The 24389-nt window shown below is 38.1% G+C and overlaps 1 protein-coding gene across 1 annotated transcript in view; it reads right to left on the reverse strand.

The window, feature by feature from the left end:
• SUCLG2 (succinate-CoA ligase GDP-forming subunit beta) overlaps positions 1 to 24389 on the reverse strand; it is a 111728-nt gene that overhangs the window by 31588 nt on the left and 55751 nt on the right. Inside the window, exons 8-9 of the mRNA XM_062008085.1 lie at positions 21698 to 21859; positions 20140 to 20282 (exon numbers count right to left, since the gene is read on the reverse strand). Of these exons, the coding sequence (XP_061864069.1) occupies positions 20140 to 20282; positions 21698 to 21859 (305 nt within the window). The remainder of the gene's footprint in view (positions 1 to 20139; positions 20283 to 21697; positions 21860 to 24389) is intronic.

Genomic DNA, 24389 nt, shown 5'->3' on the forward strand with positions numbered 1-24389 from the left:
TATTCAAGTCAGCCTTTGAAGATTAATGACCAGTGGAGGTTAATGGTCCTCAGCTATTCTTCAAGCCATCAACTCCTCCCAGCCAGTCATTAATCCCCAAGAAATGCCTTAATGCTTCACTTATTACTGCTTAAGCATCAAGCCTGTAAGTTTTCAAGGCATTAAATCTCAAAAAGTAACCTTTTTCTCTTCATAGACCACTATTTCAATAAAGCAGACAGATGAGATGAAATGAAAGTGACTTTATTTCATGGGGATTCTCTTCAAGTTGGCAAAACAATAACATTTCTTTATGCTTATTTGCATGTATTTGTTTTGGACACAAATAACATCTTTCCTGTCAATTCAGTAAATTTCCTGGCAAAATGCTGACATCAAACCTTCTTCAGTCAGCATGTCAGCAGGAAAAAAAATCTTAATGAGAACAGTTTTTATTAGTTTCTTTCTGCTGCAGGAAAAAAAACAACATGGAGGAATTACTAATACTCCCCACTTCTGCTGAATATGTCATTACTCTTTGCTACCTGTGTAAATACATACACCTGCACTCTGCTCCACCTTAGCACCAGTGCATAGCAGCATTTGCAGCAGCAGAGCATATTGGAGGACGTGGCTTTGCAGAAGTCATGGCCACACAGTCTGGTTTCTAACACAGGCTCTGCCACTGACTGTGGAGCAACCTTGGGAAAGTCTTGTTATCTCAGGAGGCTTTTCTCTTTTCATGCTTTACCTGTTTAGATTAAACTGCTTAAGAAAAGGAAGAGCTCTATTGCAGGATGCTGACTAAAAGATCTGGATATCAGCCTGGGTTTCTCTTCTGTAATCCAACAAATCTCTTCCAAGGGCCCATTAAACTCGATGTTCACCTGGGCACAATTTTGTAGACCAAAGTGAGACAGCATGTAAAAATTACCTTTCCTCCAAACCATTTATTGCTCTTTTGGAAAGTCATGATACGTGCTAAAGTACTTGTTTTATTGTCTCTGGATGCCAACAGAACAAACCAGTAAAAATGGCAAAAAACAAAGTCTTTATTCAAATAGTGACATCATCAATCAAATTTCATCTATGTCCATTCAGAAGGTCAATTATCCAAATGTGTCTAATTTAGACTGTACCTGATCTAGGCAGCCCATCAATCATTTAAAGGGCAGCCTTTCTTTGCCTTTTTCTTTCCCCTTCTCTTATTCTTTTAAATGGACATGAAGTTTTACATTATTTTCTTACTGTCACCCTCTGGCTAATAAGACCTGGTTTACATTGCATTCCCAACTTGAATTCTGTGACATATAAAATTCTTTGTAGGGTTCAATGTCCACAGATATGACAAACAAAGCAAGTTTTCATTATTTTTCCATCATTTTCTTTGAGGAAATCACCACAACAGATTCAGAAAAACGTTGACATTACATTTAGAAAGAGACTAGACATGATATCACACTATTATCATACTCTTTTCTATTGGCACTCAAGTCGCATGAGTTGTGAAGGCAACAGGGCTCGCTGTCAAACATGTGCAAATTCACAAGCTATTAGAATGCCAACTGGATGTATTCAATTAGAAAATCTACTCCAGCACTGAAAAAGCTTGCTTTTAAGATAAGGCAGAAGTGTTGTGCGTGCTGACCAGGAAAAAAATGACAGAAAATTAATAAGCATAGACAGAAATTTATCTCTTCTTTTCTGCACTAAAAGCTACAAAGAGATTAAGCCCAAAATATTAACTCTGAAAGAGGTAATATCCAAAAATGTGTCAAAGGAAAACAGCATGGACAGGTCTATGTCATGATTCTGCCCCAGAGACTGAAAAGGTCTGTGACCTTCTAGAAGGCACTCTGGGTCTCCGACCTTGGGACTCAAAGACCTTCAGTCTTTGACACTAACTCTTCCTCCAAGTATCATATAAATTTAATTCTCAATTCCAAGCAGAGCTGGAACCCAAACTTCAAACACCAGTTAACCCTCACCCAGACACATTTTGGCATTAAATGACACTATGGCTGTTTCCTTACTAATCTTTCATAGTGATAGTTGTTGCTCCACCAGTGAGGTGGAAGAAAAAGAAGTTAAGAATATAGGTTCCCACGTGGGAAAGGATGAAGTTGGAGGAACTGTATAGGTAATTGCTCTAAAACTCTGGAATTACTGAGAGAACACATTTGAAGCCAGATCCTTTTACCAGACATGAATTTGGAATTGTGCCACAGCCTCTGAAACCAGCATTTACCACCTGTCATCTTCTGTGCATGCAACATGAACACTAATTAAAAACCAAAAACCTCCTATGAGGAGTTCCAGTTATTCTCTTGATGGGCCATGAAATATCTTTCCTTTTTCAACCTACTTCCTTTTAAAGTTTTCCAGAGAGATGATTCTATGATTCCACGATTTTATTTCAGGGTTTTGAAAAGAGAAATGCAGACTGTGTAAGTGAAGAACCTTCTCAGCAGAGTCCCTGCCTGCATTAGGAAGGGCACATAGCAAGCTAATTTCAGGATCAAAGTCTTACAATACAGCTCTTGCTGTTAGGAATTTTTTTGATGATATTCCCTGCTCTTTGTTTTTTACAAATGTTTAGTTCCAGGTTTTCTAAGATTAAATGACTAGACTCCCTCCCTCATGTTTACACCTTTTATACACTTCAAAATGCTCAGCGTGTCCCTCTTCCCAGGGAGTATAATTCTTTAACGCTTCCCCCTAACCCTTTCACCTCCTGCCTCCCATTATTTTTGATGCTGTCTTTGATTTATTCAGACACAGAAGTTTTACAGGAGGGGGAAATGAAGGCATTTATCAAAATCTACATGGGAATGATTTCAAAAGGTAGGAAATAAAAGTTTTTTCCTATTCACATATTTACCAAATGCAATCAAAATTCAACACCTCCCTTAAAAAACAATTAAAACACTTTTACTGTACCTCAGGGTAGGAAAGGTATGATAGAGCTTAAAAAACCCTGAACCAGAGAACAGCAGCAGGATAGGGGAAATTTACTTGAAATTTATGATAAAAATGTGTATAGAGCATGCATGGAAAACTGGTACATGTGACTTGAGAAAAGAGAACAAAAATTAATAGGAGATAGTGTGGTGACCTCTAAAGGTTCCCCTATGGTGAGCTTGGAGTGACAAGATCTCTTTTGAGTGCCAGAGATATAAATATCCTACGTGGATTTCCCTCCATGAGCAACAATAATCATAAAGATCCAGCATCTGCACCACCACATTTCATTTCATGCCATTTATTTGGTTTCAGCTTTTTGATGTTGGCCTTTTGAGGAAATCAGTTTCTATAGAAACAATTCTGTCGCTGGTGCAGCACGTGAGGAGTTGTGTCAGTGAAAAGTTAGTTTACATACTATTTTGAAATCTGGAAGGTGGTTTGGGTAAAACAAACGAGACAAACTGTACTGAAACGTCTGTTCTATCTGTGGCTGTACCAACTGCCTTTACCCAGGGGACAGTCAATGCTTCACTGTACTGTATCCAACCTATGGGGAAACCTTTTCCCTTCCCTCTATAGACAGTTGCTGGGAAAGAACGATATTTCTAAAGTTTCCAACTCCATTAGAATTTGAAGCTCTCAGACACACTCCTAAAGGAAGGATTCTGACCCAGCATCCCCCTTTGCAAGAGAGAAGCTCAGCATTCAACAAGTTATTTGCCTTTAATCCCAAGTGTCCAGAACAAGGTCATCCCTGTTTATCTACTCATGATGGTTTTTCTGATCTGAATCAAATTACTCCAATTATTCTTGAAAGGTATGAGACACCTCTTCATGTCTTCCCTGCTAAGATCTTGGAAGAAGTGTTGCTACAGAGCTGTTGTGATTGTGGGAGCAAGGAGGCTCCCACAGCTCTGCACCAGCTGTGGGAGGCACAGCACCAGCCTCCTCTTTTAGCAAGGAGGCTGGTGCCCCAATCTTTCACTAAGGAAGCAAGATGTTTTGACTCCTTAGTGGCCCTACTTTACTGTCCCTGCTGCAGTCTGCTTCATTCTGGAAACCCAAAGCTGTAAAAGCCCTATACAATTACCATCACAAATGCTATTTGGAAAATAAAACCAAAGAGGAATCTATGAAAACAAACCCCACATTCTCAAACTGTCACCATGCCAGCAAGAAATAATATTTGGCCTCAAAGCACCCACAGTAATGTGAACACTACTTAGGGCTCTGTAGAAGTACATGTACATAACTACCTATGTGCACCACCTGGAAAATAAAAATCAGTTTGCTCTCTCTGCACAAGAAGTGCACAGGTAGGAAGGACTCAATCTGATCTTAGTTAGATTAATGCATGACGTGGCCAACTCTCCAGTACCAGTAATTTATAAATAATAGAAATATCTCACTATGAAAAGAACCAGACCTTGACTGCTCATGGAAATCAATCTTCTCTTCCTGTGACAGTTCTGAAATTTCATCTATAACTGAAAAAAGAAATTTGAAAATTATTTTCCACGAAATCCATGGAAGCACTGACCTTCAGGATCTATAACGCTCAAAGAAAAGACACTTCCACTTCTGACTGACAGATCCATTGCAAATACAGCCTCAGCAGCTCCAGAGTAAGCACTGAGAAATGCAATCTGAGTGGCCACAACTCATTCATTTTAACTTATTCAGGCAGTTTTTCCACTGTCAAGAGAATTGCACAATTCAAGATTCAGCTCTACAGATGCCAAACAATCAGGAAAGCACTGTCACATATGAAATGATCTTAAGCATCAGTGACAAAATAAAGCACATGTTCCTACCAGATTACAAATTAATAGGACAATGCATGCCTCCAGTTAAAGTCTCGAGTTATCCTTTGTATTTAAAGACTTGAAAGACTTCATAAGCAGTTTAGTTAAAATACTAAAATGAATTCCCAAGCTGCAAATCAGACCAATCTCAACACAATGACTGTAACAGTCTGGCTGGTGTAAGATAAGTCTACCATGTTCATTCTGGAGAAGTGTCCCAGATAGAAACTGCACCGAACATTGTCATATTGAACTATTTAGTTGAAAACAAACATTGCACTTGATCCATTCTCAGCTCCTGGACCACTAATATGAAGCAACAGGTATGTAGATTCAAGGTGCAGAAGCTGCTTTGACATTTGATTTTCCTAATTCTGTAAGAGCAGAGCTGGGACCAGGAGCTCCACTGCCAAGAACAAACAGAGCTTTCTACCAGCAAATCTCATCCTTGAAGAGGCCTTCCATGGATCTTTCCAGCTTGAGGTTACAGAAGTGATTCTGACATACTAAGAACAATCCTTCCCAGAACAAATCTAAATTCTTTGTTATTTCAGCCCCCACACAGACAATGTAGCACTAAAGTGAATGAAAACCACACAAGTGAAAAGCACACAAATGTCACAGCCCCTGTCCTGCACTCCTCAGAGCAGTGTCCAAACCAGCCTGACCCAAACCAGAAAAATACATCCAGGTTTCCCTATGGCCCAAGGGTTACAAAGAACCACGTGACACTACTTGCCTCTGTTTACTTCAGTGAAAGGTACTCAAAAACACTGGGAGAACTGCTGTAAAACCTTTCAAGAATTGGAAAAAATTGTTACAGCTTTAAGTGCTTTTGCCTCAAACCCTTCAAGACTCTGTTATCTAAAATGTTAGATAATGCCTCAGTGCATTACTAAGTTAAAGACCCTGGTCCAGGGCTGAAAAGCTCTTGAATACGTGAGCAGATCAAAGCAGGTAAGCTCAATAAACTGTGTAGTCACTGTTTAGAGGCCTGAGGAGCATCACTTCCACAGCATGTTGCAAGTAATTTTCTCTGGTGACACGCTATGTTTTGTCTTACTGAACATTTAACCTCTACATTTGGACAGCACACATTTGGCACGGGCACATTTCTTTAGGGAACACCAGAGTGGTTACTTCAAGTGACAGTTTTCTAATTATTCTGTCAAGCATCAATCTGTGAAGCTCCCAGTTCCTCAGCACCCTGACTGACAGGGCAATCAGTGCTTTACTTAAAGCCTCTAGAGCTATTCTGTCCTGACAAATGCTTTTAAAAAAAATCCCAACCAACCCTTCCTTCCCAGTGTTCAAAGGGAATGCAATATTTGACTTCCAAAACAACTCCCCACTTTCTGCAAATACAGTTCCCCAAGCTAACTAAAAAATTGCATTAGTACATATAATGCAGCTGGAGAAAGAAGAACAGACCAAAACAGTATTTTCTCTTATACTACAGTAATTTCATTTCAGGCATTTTATTTTGGAGTAAATCAGCTGATAAAAGTACATCAAAACCAGAGAAGGAACTGAGATAATGCAATCATTTTCACTAAGATGATTTCCTTCTCTTGAGAGTGAAAAACACCACCTTCACAGCACTTTAGCTCAAATCCAAGTTCCCTTTCTTTCTGATGAATATCATCTTCTTCTCTTGAGGGGGGTACTGTGACTGCTTGTGGGGTCTTACAGCACCACTGACTCTAAGAAGTGGGAAAATGAGGGACTTTGTGAGTGATAAACAATTAACCCTGCACTATGTTCTGGGAATAATAGAAGCTATTTAGTAGTCATGATCACGACTTCCTAAATAACATGAAAGTACTTGATGCTCTTTATCTATTGTGTAATTAAATTCAACATTGGGGCCAAGATTTTGACCAATAAGTTGGCACTAGAATTAGATAAGGTCTGATTTATATGCCAAGATTCTGCAGCTGAGAATTCAGTAGTGGAGTTGCTCTTCTGGGTTTGCTAGGACAATCTCCTATTGGTATTGGTCACTATGCACAACAGCAGCACCTATACAAGCAAGCCACTAATACTAGTTTCTGTTGCATTCAAATTTGTGTCCAAGTTGCTCCTTTGTTTTAAAAGGCAAACTATGAATAATCCAAGTTTGGTGACTAGCCCTTGATCATGGAAACTATGGAGTGCTCGATGGTAAAACACACTGCTTGAACTCAGTAAGACTAACAAATAAATATCAAGTCAGGGGTCAAATGCAGTGTAGAAGCATACAGCACATTTGATCATTAACAGGAGTGAACTGCAGAGAATCTCTCTCTGGATTTAATGTTTAATTCTATTTTTTTTGAGGACATTAAATATGTAAATATATTCACACACACAAAATTCATTTTTTTCTTGGATCTGAGTCAAAACTCCCAGTACTCAGAGTACCTATGATTTATGAAATGAAGCCTGTTCTAATCAGAGCTCAAATCTAGTATGGGGCCAGCAATGGCTGCATAGTTTTGTTGAGGGCTTTTGCTTTCTTTTGTTGGTTTTTTTGAGGGGCTTGTTTTGGTTTGTTTTTTTGCTGGGCAGCTTAACACCAGATGATTTTTACATATAATTCAACACTCTCATCAACAACATGAAATGATTAATCCCCCTGAATGGAGCACTTGAGATGGAAGCACTGCTTAGAACAAGAAGGAACATGAGGGTCTGGTGTGAACAAGGGGCCAGTGAAAGGTGATGAAGGATTGAAGCTGATCTAGAGCAGCACTGTTCCTCAGGAACTACTCATCTGGCCTAGTAATGAGCCAGGTCAGCCACTCAATCTATTTCTGTTTCTATGGTTTAAGTCTTCTGCCAACATAGCTCATTGAGCTTTTTCACGGCAGGGTCGGCTGAGCGTGGGTGCAAAGGGAGAGAAGGTTCAGCCAGGGAATACTGTCTTTAATACACTAAAACTGCCACAGACCTGATCCCTCAACAAAAGGGAGTGAGAGCTGATTACTGATACTGAAAGAGGAAGGAAGTTCTTTGACAAAAAGCTCAAAACTGCAGTGGTCAGTTGGATGGAATCTGTTCCACTGGTGCAGGGAAGGTTCAACCCATCTGCTTATCTTAAGTTCAACACACTTTTAGTATTATCAAGGGAATTAAATGAATGTTGCTCAAATGTAGGCACCACCTTTGCTTTAACTGCTTTCATCTTTTCAGTTCAATTACTTCCATAGTTTGTATGTCTAAGTGAATACAAAAATGTATTTGAGATTTAAAGTAATACACACAAAACTCCCAAAATAACTGTACAGGGCCCCGTGAAAGTTTTGATTAAAGGCAAATCCTTCACAATCCAGAGAGCACACAATCAATGGTCAAAGAGGAAAACCTTCAGGGAGCTCCAGGAACTAAACAATTCTGATAAGGTTTCTGTGACTTTTCAGCAAATAGTAATTTGCTCTTTTATATTTCTTCAATGAGAAGTCAAGCATTGCAGTCCCAAATCTTTAAATCAAATGATTTGCTGGGCATCAGGCATTCAGCTTTCACCACCTACTATAAAATATTGACTGTACATTCATTCATTGCTACCCAATAATGGATTCTTCTTCCTTCTTTTTTTGCCAGTTACAGGCCTATAACAGTATTCTGGGAGGCTGACTTCAGTTTTAGTTAAGGAAAAAAGAGAGATCCTCAGCATTTTTAAGTTTTAATCTTGTCTACATCACAGAAACATGTATGTAATCTATTTTCTTAATGAGATGCTTTTGCTCTTTTCCCCTATTACCACTATTAATTCCAAATCTATCACGTACATAAACCATCCAGAGTTTACACAAAGGCTTCTGTTTTAGTCACAAAGTTGGCATTACTCTGTCAAAGAAAAGAGTTTTATGTTAACTTTTGCTTAATGAGTTTCTCAGCTGTAGTTTATCTGTAAATTCAGCTCAATCTGGCCGAGCAGAAGTTTCATTCCCTTTTCTGGTAAAGTGAATACTGGCTTACACAGTCAGCCCAAACGTCATCCACTCAGAAACATAGTTTTATGGCACTGGTGGCAACACTGCTGTGCTGCTTACAGAGGCATTTCAGAGGTTTTTGGTCAGAGGAAAGCATTTCTCTGCCATGACAACTTCAGCTGGCTGCTCCTCTGCCTTGAGCTAGCAGTAGCAGAGTGCTCCTTCTCCCCTGCGCTTGCAGGGAATGAACATCTGCTGCTCTGCAGCTCTTTTGGTTGCTCAGGCTTACTCTTCAATAATTAGTAAATGGTAAATTACTGCAATATCCAACATTGTATACAAGAAAGGTTGTGCAAGCATGCACATAACTTGGGTCACAGCAGCCATCATACACATATGCAGATGCTCACACATAAATGTTGCCATTTACACCTCCCTATAGCAAACTGCAATTATAAAATTAAGTAAAAAAACCCCTCTATTTCTCTTTTGCCCCTAACTTGTTTGATGAGTATAACACACACACAAGTGAAAAAGAACAGAAAATTTTCAAGCTACAGCAGAACACTGAAGGCAAAAACCCACAAAATTCAATACAGTCACAAAGACAGGCCCCCAAGTTTTGTCTGAAGTAGTGTAAGGACACCCTAATTTACACTCATGTTTCCTTCCACAGACTACACACTATTCCACACTTGCAGTTGGTAACACAAACATTGGAGCCACCTCCATCGGTTGAACTCCTGTGCAACTAAAGGAATTGTGGTTAGATGCCCACAGAGCCTGTTTGAAATATTCCTTCTATTCCTCTGCATTCTCAAAACTACATACATCACAGAACTAGGCACTGAGAGATGGAACAACTTCTGTTTCCTGCAGATTGCTATCAAAAGTGTGAGATAAACTCTCCACTTTTCACACTACTCTAAAGAAAGCATCTGATTTTAGAGACTGCCTAGTATGACAAATTATTGGAAGACAACACACAAACAACATCTTTTGAGAAATGGGACTAATTTTCATCTTCCTATAATGGAATAGCTTTTCTATTAGAAGATGAAACTAAATCTCTAGTAACAAGAGTAAGAACTACTCATTTGTTGTTGATATGCCAAGTATTTCAGCATATGACAAGCTTTAAAGGTGAACAGGTTCATTTACTTCATCTTTACGCATCCACTCAGAATAACAGATAATAAAACATTAAAACTTGAAGCAAGTTTGAGTATCTTGTTGAAGTGTAGCATGAATAATAAGTTGTGAAATAATTCAGTTCTACCTGAAACAAAACAGAGATGGAAGGGAAATAGCTTTTCCCTCTTTCATTAAGCCATATTTCAAAAAAATTTTGTCTCTTACAAAGCCTTTTCATCAACATAAGCTCAGCTGTGCAAATGAATGGATGAACACAGGCACAGCAATCGTTTTCTTATTAAAACAGAAATTAAATACATTCCTCTGACTGGACAGACAGAGTGTATCCTGCTCTTAAAACAAAGTTCATATGGTAAAGAAATACACACTCCCCACCTTAACACTAACAAACAGGAGAGAAAAAGAAATGGCATTTACAGTGGAATACAGAAAGTGTCAGAAGATACACTGCACCTCAAAATGCCACTTCCACAGAAATGGGCTGATGTTCTAACAGATCTTTTTCTTAGAAAGATGCCAATGATTAAAAAAACTTCAGATCTGCCAAATCTGCGTTTTATTCCTGATCAAAACATTGTGCCAGTCATTTCAGGTGGCACATAGGATTAAGTGCAACATCTGTACTTTTTCATGTGACTCTCCTCTTCCCCAATAACAACGTTGCTGAACCTGACACTGCACTTCTTCAGCTTAGACACAAAAAGCTCATTTTGCAAAAACTGCTTCAAATTGTGCACCTCTCCCCCCTCCCTTTTTTTTTCTAACGTATAGACATACCTTTACACTAAAAATCTTGTCAAGATCAGTCCCTTTATTCATCTGCTTATTCTTTAAAATGTAATTTTATGGTAGGAAAATGCTCATTAATTTTGTTATGTTTTATTAGTTTGTTCTCCCAAAATTGAGTCTTATCCTTCAACTAAGCTATGCTCTACCTACTGGTGCTACATTCATCAAGGGTGCTTCTGAAATTATAAGCAAAACTGGTTGATATTTATTCCACTGTCAGAAGAGGAGCATGTCTTACACATGGCTAAAAGCACCTACTTGAAATACACAGTTAATCATCTAGGTCTGTTTCTATCAGGAACAGATGGAGGTGAAGTGATTAAATTTCTTCATTTTGATGGAAAGAACAAATACTTTCCTAGACAGCCAATAACACCTCAAACCACTTCAAAATAATGAGCATTAAAATGCTGTTTTGTCTACAGAAGAGCTTAAGTAAGGACACCTACAACTTTTCTTTTAATAGACTATTTTCTACCTATATTACCAAATGATTTCTCTCTCATTGTCCTGTATGCTAGATAGATGATCTACAAATAGATTCATAATAAATTACTCATCCCACCAAGATGAATTATCAAACTGAGATTCTGAAAATATTTTCCCTTTTTATCCTCATTCACTGTGAAATGAATCACATACATTGTCAAAATGTAATCAATTGTTAAAGTACAGTAAAGGATTAAACACTTTTCTGATGCAAATACAAGAAAAAACTGTTTCACTGTGAGGGTGACAGAGCACTGGCACAGGCTGCTCAGGGAGGGTGTGGAGGCTTCTTCCTTGGAGGTCTTCAAGACATGCCTGGACATGCTCCCGTGTGACCTGATCTAGGTGAACCTGCTTCTGCAGGGTGGTTGGACTGGATGATCTCTGAAGGTCCCTTCCAACCCTACCATTCTAAGATTATGCGTGGCATTTCCTTTTACTAGGCAACACTAAAACACACAGACCTAACTGCACATTATACTGCACACGCTGGATACATCAGGCATTTGGCAGTTAGAGGTGAGGTTGGCAAGACTTTCAAGATGGAGAATTACTGTCTGTATCCATCACCCTTCATTTTAGGCCCTGGTTTGGAGTGAGACAGTGATACCATGTTACGACATTATAAGAGAAACATACTATAACTTCTCTTATGCAGGCTCAGCCATACTGGCTTATCATTGGATACCCCAGAAAAGCCCAGATTCTTCAGTCTCTAGCAGTAATGAACCAAGTAGCCACTAAAAAAATCCTTTAATCACTTTCATCATTAATCCAAACAAGCAGGAGAATGCAAAAATCTTTGACCACACAGCAGCTATCTCAAGATGAGCCAGATTGCCTTCCATGCAAGTGGAAGTGGCTGCTTTTCTGTTCCCCATCTTAGAAGGGATACTGCTACAGAGAGGCTAGTTGGCACACAAACATTTCCAATTCAATCCAGACCTAATAGCTCAATATATTTTGTGGTCCTTCCACAGTTTTCAGCATTTACCTTCTATGGAAATGTTGGTGATTTTTCCTTATTCCACCACAAAGGAGGCAATTACAAAATCTCTGCAAGTTTTCCTCTTGCTTCGTAAATTTATTTTCATATCCAGTTTTTAAGGTTCATTATAGCTGAGTTTAAAATGCCAAAAGGCATTCCATTTGTCAGTGCCTATAAATAATGGGAGATTCATGTTAAAGCATATTTACATATCAATTACTTACATCTCAATACTACACATGCTCTTAAAAAGTACATTACTCTTGAGAATAAATCAAGGCAATTGAATTATGCATTTAAAATGCATAATTGTGTTCACATTTTCATAAATATTGGCAATGTGCTATCAGTCCATAAAAACACTTCCATGAAATGACAGAATGCCTTTCCAATACTTCAAGTGCTCTAAAAGATGACTAGCCATTTCACATTAATTCCTGCAAAACTGCAACGACACATTAGAAGAAGTCCTTGTTTAAGTTCTATTACTCTATATTTTCTCACCAGTGCAGAGCTAATAAAAATGTGGGGAAACTCCTAAATTACTCCTATAAACTCAAATCCTAGAGTATCTATCAAAGAACGATGAGCTGCTCCAATACCCTTCTTTAAAGGCAAAGCATTTGTACAAATCTTGCAGGCAGAACATACTATATACCTTTGTCAACTTTTCCCAGCTTTACACGGTGTTTCTTTGCTCTATTAGGTCTTTTCTACTTCTACAAACTGTCATCCTATGACAATAATCAAACTTTGACAAGCTTTGAAAGCCAAGGTATTATTGCCCATATAAAATTACTAATCACAGCTCTAGGTTTAGGGCTGAAAGAGAAGAAATCTCCAGTCCATTAATTCTCTCCAAGGCAGAAGCAACTCTTCCTGACACACCCTGGAAGAATTTCTCTTTAGCTAGTTCTTTAAAACTTGTGCTGGATAACCTGTAAGTTCCTAAAATAAACTGCTGTAGGACTCAACTACCTTTTCTGCTGGACAATTTTCAGAACAGCTAACCCAGATTTCTTTGCTGCATTTAAAACTTACTGCTTCTTGCTTTACTGAGGCAATGACCTACAACACTCACCAAACTGCCCAGGTTAACTGAAGGTTTTCTGCATCTTTTTCTATCTCCTTCCTCCTTCAAACCTTAAGTCTTTCATATATTTTAAATAATAGAAAAGGGTGGTCTCTCCCTACATGTTTACACACCCTCAAGGAAATCTCTACATGCTACAATATTAAGATTGACATAGTCAGATCTCACATATGAAGTGTGTCATCCGAAAACTCTGTGGCATACTTCATGATTGGTTAGACATGGTGTTACACAAATGTCAAAACTGTGACACAGACCCAAAGGGTTTATTATTACTTTCTTTTTCAAGGTGTAGTATTTCATTTCTACAGAAACAATGCTGAGTACAAAACTGCTGGTAGGACAGGGCTCTGTAATAAGGAACAGTGATAACTTTTATCATTTACATAGCATTGAATTTCTTTAACGGACTGTATAAAATTGGATCAGTGCTGAGAGCAGCCATCTGTGGAAGATGAGTGTTACAAACCACAGCTCACACAGAGGGTGGAAAAAGAGCAGTCAAAGCCTGAACTTTCAAAAGCATCCACTAAATTCAAGTGCCACCATTTTCAGGTACCCACGTGGAGCTATAGTGGGCTTTGCAGAGCTGTGAACACTGGACTTGCAGCTAGCACTTGTGGAACAGTTTTCTATAACATACAGATATTTTTCACCTCAATAACTCTTCAGCGACAAGTTTTAGAGTACTCAAACCAGAATATGATGCTTCATCCTCTTGCAACAATCAGAAAAACACACAAGGCATAAAGACTTTTCATGCTGTGTAAAGAAGAGCTGGGTAATGAAGTGTGTAAGAGATGCACGATGTTTGAATGAGAAAGCAAAAAGATTTGTAATGACTATGGAAGAACAGGGCTCCTCTGAAACACGTTATGTGAAACGACATGTAATCTGACAATTCAAACAAATCCCGTGTGAACACTCATTTATGCCCATAACTGAATGTATTCACATTTAAGTTTTTTCTTCAACATTATACACACACTGGCATTGGCTGTATGTGAGGCAGAGAGGGCTACCTGATCCCATTGATACATGGTTTTGCATTATTGTAACCCTGAAAAGCCACCACTGACAATGAGTTAAACACAGAAGGCCTGACAAACTCCTCATAAGCAGCCTATGCTTTAACTAGGATAAGGTTCATTATCACACCAACTGTGGACATTTTCATTTTTATCTTCCTTTAAAACTTCTACTATTTTTTATTTATGAATTTTAAAGCTTAACAGTCCCCTTTCCACTTTCCAAAGCACCCTCCTCTCACTCTACACAAAACTTCCAGGACTGACAGCAATAAGAACCATTCACTTCAATGGGCAAGTGCTACCCTAGAAGAAAATCAAATGAGTTGGTTCTTTGTTTCCTGATGTTGTCTTTGATGTTCTCTCCCTCCTAGTCAGGACAGACTTTATAGCCCTGACTGATTGACATGACTAATACTTCAAGAGCCACTCTGCAGATCCCATTAAATAGCTATGCAAACGGACTGCACTCAAGGCTTGGCTGTCGACATCATTTTTATTTGATGTGACTATAATGTCTCAGTGTCCAATCCTGGATCAGAAACACCATGTGACAACATTCTCCTCTTCCACTCTCTTTCTCCCAGACTGTCTGAAATGATGCCTCAGTGGGCACAATGCAGGGAATAACTGATTGGAAATAGAAGCAGCTTATCCCCCAAAACTCTTTTTTGGCTCAGGCTTGTAACCCAACAGTTAAATCCTAGGCACAGACTCATTGAATAAAACAGATCTTTGCACAACTTCCAAGACAAACCCCTCAGAAAGCCTAGTTAGAAACCACACTCATAGGAACCCTTTCCCCCTAAAACTGGGAGCATGTCCTTGTTTAAAGTTGCAGAGTGAAAGTCAACAGTCCAGTAACACAGCTACAGTTACTACACTCCAAACTGCCTGAATGGTTGCAAACTTTCCAAACTGTATGAACTGAACTCACCCAGTTCTGAATTTATTTACCTGAAATAAAGACCAAATAATTGATGCAATGTTACCTCACTTTCGTTTCTGAAATCTACGAAAAGAATATCCCAAATTCTTTTCTCTTAGCATAATGTTAGTCCTTCTGTTGCCACATAATGGATTGCAAAGTTAAAGAAACCCATAAAAGTCCCTCAAGTCCAAAAGATAAACCAGTGATAAAAATGGATGGATAAACTGTATTACTTTCACATCAAGCACAGCTGAAAAAGAAGTGAGTTGCAAAAATATGATTTAATGATACCCTCTTTCAGGATTTTGCTTACTCTGATGCCTGGAAAATAAAAGCCCCAAGACCTTTGCTTCACACTCAACTTAATGGCGAGACACATCAGTGCCATCACTTCTGTCGCTGTGGTGGATAGAGAGATGCATCTGACATAAGCAAAGAGGCAAAGTGACAGGAGGAAGAATGCCTTTTCCATATTAATAAAACAGCAATTTGAATTTGGACTAAAGAGTGGCTAAAGGGGAAGAAAAAAAAAAAGGTTTGTGTGCGTGATATAAATTCTTCCCTGGATATGAGTTAACAGATGTCAATATGGAATATTTATTTCCAGGTGCTTGTTTGTCAATTTGTCAATAGCATTTTGCTTAAATGACAAGCAAACATTTGTTAACATCAATTGATCTGGTAAGTCTTTAGTCATATCGCCAATGACAGGCTTCAAAAAAGTTGTCAAAGGAGCTTTAGGGGGAAAAGGAGAACAAGAAACAACTTTGGCCTTCAACTGCCCATATTTTAGTGATGCTTTCTAATAGGACTAGAGCCAATCAATGGTAAACCAAACCAGCCTACAGCTTCATTTGTTTTACTCATATTTCTGTCTTTTAGCTCCCATTAGGAAGAAAGAACTACAAAGGAAAGGGATTGTATACAGCCAAAAGCCTGAGGAATGTCTATGCAGTCCTATGTCTGGGTCACATCTGAAGTACACATACCATCTCTGTCAGTGTTAACGGGAAACTTTCCTATGCAATATTATTTCAGTTGAGACAGCATGGGAGAAAAGGCAGATGATGTGACTTGTTTCACCTTGGAGGTAAGATGCTTCTGGCCTTTGCCTAATTAGAGTCAATAAATACATCTCACCATGAGTCATTATGGACTCTCATACTCACTAGGGTCTTCAAAAACACGATTCAGCCAGCCCAATACCTGAAACTTGATGTTGACTCTCTCTTCAATGTGTATAAAAAAGTTGAGAGAAAAACCTGCAGGTATTTAGGAGTGTTAGATATGTGGCCAAAGTAGAGGTCAGAAATGGTAACAAAGCTTCAGTACCCCAAACACCAGATTTATTGACAAAACTTGGGTTTTTTTCAGCTTTAGTCTTTCCCAAACCTTGTTGAATCCTACAAATGGTCATCATATGGTAAATATAACAGTCCAGGTCTTCAATATGAATAAAAATTAGCATCTATTGAGCTTGGTAGGAATATGAGAGTACTCAAAGATGAGGACTTCAGTGAGGACGACTGAAAGAGCACTTCATACATGCAAGGGAGAGACAAACATCATTCAGATCCTCTGAAATACTAAGGAGAACAAGTTCTTCTATTTGACTGAGGGATAAAGAGGAGCAATGAAGCTCTTGGAGTGCCTCCCAGCAGCCTGAACACCCAGACTCAAACCATCTTCTCCTTTCCTGTTACTACCTGAAGAGGGAAGATGGTTCATTTTCTGCCAAAGCAAACACACAACACAAAGGTACAGAAATAAGACAGGCAGGAAGGAGGAAAAGGAAAAGAAACTCAACCAATCAAAAGAGTCAAGAATAGTGAAAGATAGTGAAAAAAAAATCAGAACCATTGCAATGACCTGTCTGACCTAGGATGTATTGCATATGGCAGACTGCAAACAAGACCAGCAGAGTATAAAAGAGTCACGGACTCCAGAGACAGCATTTCCATGCAAAAGCCAGTGAGTAACCTTTCATAACAAAAACCCCTCATTTCTTTCTTTTCTTTTTTAAAAAAATCACAGATAGTGACAACAGCCAGATTAAACCAGCAGCAAACCTGCTGAGATCTTCATTTTTCTCAAGAAAACCATATCCCTAGTTCACTAAATCAAATCATGGCATACCTGTATTTTTTTGCTTTAACACAAAATAGATGTTTTAAAGACAACTACAAAGATCTATTTGAAAGTGCAGTTGAACATTTCCTTCTGGATCATTTCTTCTCTTGCAATGTCCTCAACACTGCCAGGATTGGATTTTGGCACAACTAAAAGACAGTGCTTCCCCATATTACAGCTCTGCAGACTTTTGGGGTGTTTTTTTGTTTAGTTTTCCCCAGAAGCTCAATGTTGTTTGGAGACATTTTCAACAATTAATTGTCCCTCAAGCTCCCAAGAGCAAATTTTTCTTTTCTCTAACAAGGTGGGAATCAGGTTGAAGGTTACAGAGAAATGACTGACCAGATACAAACTGAATGCTGCGTTAGCCACAATGACTCTTGGGATGGAAAGTCTACTATTATTTAAGAAGAGAGGATTCATTCAATTATCTTATTGTGTATTAGTGAGCTAATGGACATGGCATATTAGAAGAGGAAGTAGCAGACATTTACTATCTCTTCTGAACAGAATGAAATAAAATATGAAATGTTTATTCTTTTAATAGCTAGTAAACATACTAACACTCAACTGCAGAGCAGAAAGAAAAACAAGGGTTTGATGTCAGGTTGATATAACTGCCAGGGCTGCTACAGTCTCCTATCATGTACTAGGACATCAGCTCATCCTCCCTAATGCTAATTTAATCTCACACATACTTTTCATCAGTTACCACTAAGAGAAATGTCTCACCTGATGTCATGTGGAACTGAAACTGCCGAAGGACACGGTAACATAAAATACAGGCAAAATCAGTCAAATGTGAACTGTTTCTTGTCAACCCTTTGCAGGTGCCTCACTGAAACCTGGCAAGCCTCTCAGGGTTAAGAGCTGTGGTGTGACTGGGTAGGCTCAAAAGAACTAACATGAATGGAAAAAAAATCAGAACAGGCATTCAAAAGAAAAATTAGAGGCAACAAACTCATAAGGAATGAGTTGTGTTGCATTTAGGCTAACACATTCTGTATCTTCAGCCAAAGTCAGGAATGGTATAGCTACAGCTGTGCATAGACATAAACATAAACAACTACTCTCAGGTCCCTTGCATGCTACCTTTTACTTTGCCCCACTGTCTCAATTAGCATAGCTCCACTAGCCCTGGTCTCAGCAGCTAGTGTTAAGCAGTCATATATAAGCAGAATATATAATAGAGGGAGGACACATTTACAAGTCTAATGTTGGGCATCCAGATGTTACATAGATGAGAGCTACTGAAATGCCTTTTTGTTTTAAAACTATTTAAACTCAGTCAATTTCATCACCAAAATTAATACCTGCTGTTTGTGCTCTAGCAGACAGAAGAACCTATTTAGCATAGGGATAATATCAGCTAAGCTGTGTATTTAAGACTTTACTGCACCTGCTTCTTCACCACTAACACAAGTTTTAGCACTAAATTACATTATCAGCAAAACCTTGATCATCACAGGAAGCATGGACTGCAGAACAACTCACACACAAACCTTTGTGTATTGTCCTGAGAACTGCAAAAAGTCTCACAAATGAAGACAAGCATAACAGTATCTACTAGCATGAGACAATGAAGGAAACTATCAGGTTTTCTAGCATGAAACTTCTGCCTCAGGCAAGATATCTTGCTGCTTTACGTCTTGAGGTCTGTGTTCTTCTAGGCATAGTAATGACTAGAAGCTTATAAAATTACTAAGGAGCAAGAGACAATCAGTTCTCTCCCTGTGGGTCTTGGGAAGAACATAAACCTGAACCTCTAAAAACAAAAGGTCAGCAAACAATATTGCTGCAAACAATATCCACCTCTATTTGAAGAGTCATAACATTTTGCCACTTACTGCTGCACAAGGTATACAATTATAGTGATGCAGTTTTCACAGGAAAGTGATATTTAGAGCACCTAATATCACAGACACAATAAACATGAGGAAAATGGATGGAAGTACAGAAAAAGGGACATAAAGGAGATAAAGCCAAATCCAAAACAAGGAGGACAATGCTGAAATTGGGACTTCAGCAGAGATCCTTGGGTGCAGGAGATGGAAAAGATGATCAAAACCCTTTGACAGATTTTCATTAGTAAAAAAATCTACAGCAACTTAAGTTCTGGCTGTACACAAAAGCATAACTCAGCGTTGGTAGGGCTGGTCAGCTGTCATTGTTCCAGACCCTGCACCTTTTCAATATCCTCTCAGTATTCTACTTCTGTCTCCAAAAGGGACCAATGGCCTCAGCATGCTAACATGCATCTCTAGAAATAACTTCTACCCAGTATACACAGACTGATGTCATCTTCTGTTGTTCAAAAATAAAAGAGCAACTGCACCTCCATGTGCAAGAGGAACCTTCCAGGATACAATTCCAGCCTGTGAATGTTAATTAAACACAGTCTATCCTGCAGGGTAGAACCAGATATTTTAGAAACCCTGAGCTTAAGAGTAGAAATCAGCCTTTAGAAATTGCCATTTGCTTCATTCACATTTTCCTTCTCGCTCTACTGTGGCACCACACTGTCAGGAATGATATTTTAAATCTCTGAATCTCCTCACAAATTCCACTTTAGGAGCCAGATGTTCAAAGTTGATCACTGCAATGTCCAGCATGACCACATGTGAATTTGAGTTGAACTGTCTTGACAGAATACTCATTTGAAGACCAACCAGTAAACCCAAGTGTGGATCAGGAACTGAAAAGTCAGTTCAGTGGCTCACAGTGAAGTAATTTTCCTCACAGATTGCTCCTCTAGTAATTCATCCTCAATGTTCCCACCATTATCCAGATTTTAAACATACTATTCACAGCCCTATAACACAGCTGTATTGCTGTACAGGAAAGCTTCTGGTCCAAACCCAACTTTTTTACCTTTGGATCAGCAGTCAGCAGCTTGAATGCTTGGTATACTTGTGCTTCTTTCACACCTCCACCGAGATCCAAGAAGTTGGCTGGCTTTCCACCATTCAAGGATATTATATCACATGTTGCCATTGCAAGCCCAGCTCCATTGACTGTAATTGTAAACATCAAGTGCTTATATTTCACATAAAAGATATGTAAGATTTGTGAAAAGACCAAAAACCTTATCAGCACAACCACATTAACGTGGCTCACAGCATTACATAAATATCTACTTCTAACCAGGTCAGTACCTCTTCAATTATATCCAATGTAACAAGTAGTTCAAAATCTAATGCACACACACCAACATTTACGATTCCTTATGACTGTTATCAATTTCAGGACTTAGATGTGCATGTGCCCTTAAGCAAGTCTGAGCATTGGAATGCTAATTGTGGAAATGCAAAGACTTCTGAGTTGAAAAAAAAAAGACGCAGAAGTTCTGGGAATAGTGATCACATCACAAGATGTCAAGGACAAATTGACTCCTTAAGTCCCCCTTCCCATCATTCTGACAGCAGTAAACAATGCTCTGTATTACTATAAAACAGACAACCAAATAGCAGATGCTCCTGAAACTGCCTTTTATTTTGCACTTAGATCAGCCTTAGCAGCATTCCCATGGGCACAAACATCCTCTAAGCTGGGAAAGGTAGATGAGAATTATTTGTCCCCAGTAAGTTGCTCCTGCTGGACAAAGTAATTAATAGTGATACCTAATACTGAAAGAAATTATTGTTTGTGGGTTTGGGAAGTTTTGTTTCTTTTTATAATTGAGATTAAAGTCTCACTGTCACTTGCTGAATCAAGTGCAACACAACATTATCTTCCTGATCTGTGGTTAGAGTACACATCTAAGCAATGTAAATGCTGGACATTGTCTCACCAAGCTGAGATAAAATGCCTACTTCAATTAGATTCATAATAAAATATTGTACTGGCTAAAAGAATTTTCACAAAATGAAATTATTGAGAGCACAGTTGACTATTTTTCTTATCTCTTCTAAACACAAGAGTAATTTCTGTTCTACAGAAACTTCAGGAAAATACAAACCTAGTATTTTCAACAACAAAACAGCTTCTTTAGCAGCTTTCCTTAGAGGAAAACAGAGCTCCATGTGCATTTGTAAGTGGGAATATCAGATTTTTACATACACACTTTTGCAGTGTAAGTAATACACTTTCATTTTTGAAAATTAATGACTGAATTTTGATGACTTTTCTTGTTTTATTTATGGAAAGACCAATTGCATCAGCTTAAAGCACTCAGAAACCTCACCAGCTTCTCCCTTAGCCTGCTGTCTGTCTGACACCACACGTGCCTTGCCTGTCTGCTACGGCCTTCAGCACAGCTTCAACAATTTTAGTTTCATTCCTGCAAGAACTTGTGGAAGGACAGACAACCTCAGCAAAGCAGATTGAAATACTGTCAAGGGTGAATTGAATGTCAGAAAGTAAACAAAGTCTATACACTGAACAAGTACAGATTTCTCTTCAAATGTCTTTTGGATTTATTTATTCTTACCAAAACAAGCAATATTTCCATCCAGTCCTATATATTTTAAGTCATATTTGGCAGCTTCATTCTCTATAGGCTCATTTTCAGACTTGTCATCCATAGCAAATATTTCTTTTTGCCTAAATTCTGCATTGTCATCAAAGTTTATCTTGGCATCAAAACAGACAACTGAAGAAAAAAAATAAAACAACATACAGGCATTTAGAGATTACAGTTAGTTAGAGCTCCTGAAACATTAGGATTACAACAGCAGGCAGGGGGAGAAGGTTGCTTAGAGACTGATGCTGCTTCCAACATGATCAGTTGAAGTTCCAATATTGAGGGTACAGCAAGCTTCTCCACACTACAGTATCACATACCCTTGTCACAGGATGACCTTCTGTGTTTGCTTTAAACAAAGTTCCCATAAGTTAAGGCAGTTTTTCTCATGTACACAGGTGGTTTGCAGTAATTTCATAACAATCTACTTTCAATGTTCTGAAAGTATAACAGTTCTAACAGGTATCAGGACAGCAATCCCAAGCAATGTTTGGCATCATGTAATCATTTATAGTTGAGCAATAAAAAAAATGCTTTCTTTACCCATATTTTTAATCTATAATGTTATTAGCTATATAAACATGATTTCCCTAAAGTTCTGAATTAAACCAACTTTAAGCCAATGTATGTTAAAAATGATCAAAAGATGACCTTTAAATAAAGAAATTTTTCCAAGGGAATACAAAATTTCTCATCAACCTCAACATCCACTATGGATGTAAAAATAAATTCAGATGTAGCTAAACCTGACTATTTTACATAAAAAATAAAGGAAACTTAATATTCACACAAAAGCAACAGGTAGAGTGGACTGGTTATTTGCCTATGTACTGACCCATTATTTCTAATGGTTTGCATAGGCAAACATCTCACTAGATTGTAATGTTCCAAGTAAACATAAGGCTATATACTTATTTCACTATGTCAGTAATTTCACTTGTATTATACCCAGATTATAATTAGTGACTGAAGTATAATTGATTTCTCAATGTAAACCAGTCAGATTTAAGTGCCTTTAAATGCTGCATCCAGGAAAACCTAATAGTTGTTCTTTCTGCTGTGTTTTGAATCATACTGCCATTGAAATACATACATGGTATATGTCCATGTGCTCATGACCATAGCACATGTCTCTGCAACTAGAGGCCAACTACAATCATAAAGATACTTTTAGTCTTTGATACAAATACCCACCAATTACAGTAACTAATCACACAATCTTTTTTGGTGAACAAATACCTCCTCATCTTTTCTTTCTTCTGCAATATACAATTGCTGAATTTAGGAGAAAACATCTGAGCAAAGAGCAAGCAAAACATTTGCACAAATAGGAGAATCTCAGTTGTATGTCTTCATTTGCATTGAGGCTTCTTGGTTTTTTGTCTTCTGATGTTGCTGGGTTTTTTTGTTTTTCAAGAAATTTGATTTGTAATCAATGATAGATTAAATTAAAACAAGATTAAATCTCATTTCAGTAACTGCAGTTTCAGGAAACCATCCATGAGTGTTTGTGTATAATAAATCTCATATTGAAGACCGCAGATCTCACTCAGTCAACTGTCATGTGAGAATCTGCCAACAGGAGTAATGTCTGACGTTCGTAACAAGCTTCTATTGTACTAGAGCTGCTTCATTTTTTTAAACACTGAACTAAGTCCTGTACTTTTTTTCTTCTTCAAGCTTTCAGTTCCTTAAATTGCTAAAACAGCTCAAAGCAAGAGTAAAACTGCTGTTTCAGAGGTGTTTACATTAGACACGAACATCCTCAATGTCACATTAATAGAATCTCATTTCTACAGAATATTCATCTTTAACAAAGGCCAGGCTGTACAAAGCAGCTGCAAAAACACCTATTAATATTTAACAAAACATTTTCACCATCAAAAGCATATTGTTACATGCATGATAGATTACACAAATCAATTTTTCTTCTAAAGAAATGTAAAAAAAAGCTCCAATACTTATATTCATGGAGGACTTCTGGTTTTTGCTACCCGTGTAGGATTTTTGTCATCTGCCAACTGAACAGCTTATGCTGAGAGCAAACAAAACAAAAACAATCCAAAGATATTGGCACTTACAGGATTCTGACCCAATAATGTTAATAAACAGTTTGCTACAAAAATAAACAAAAGACATAGGACAATGTATTTTCTAATGGAAATTCACAAAAGTGAAAAACACAAAACACAGCAAGAAATAATTCCATTTTAACCGCTACTTTGACAGGAATAATGGTCTTTGTACAGAGACTTACATTTTATCATTAGAAATAAATGCATTGAGCTACTCAAGTGTTCTTCCATTTGTTTAATCTTTAAGACATTTCAGACAGAGAAACTGCTAGCAAAAAAGAAATAAGCACAGGAAGGCTTCTGTGAATGTCTGCTAGTAAGATAGCTTTCACAGCTTGAAACCTGCTCTGTTTCTGCTCCTCAGCTTCCTAGATGCAAAACACATGGGGAAAAACCTCAGAGAAAACAGCATAAAAACTCCTACCATCCCTCAGATTGAGCCCTCTTCACTAAATATGCAGTCACTCCAGAAAATCTAAGTTGGCAACTTATCCAAATGGGTTCATTTTTTTCCATGGTAGGACCTCACTGCTTCAGCAAGGACACGAAGTTAGTACCACCAAAGTTCTTTAGGATCTTTTAGG

Source organism: Colius striatus, chromosome 15 (genome assembly GCF_028858725.1).
Source record: "Colius striatus isolate bColStr4 chromosome 15, bColStr4.1.hap1, whole genome shotgun sequence".
In the NCBI taxonomy this organism is placed as follows: Eukaryota; Metazoa; Chordata; class Aves; order Coliiformes; family Coliidae; genus Colius; species Colius striatus.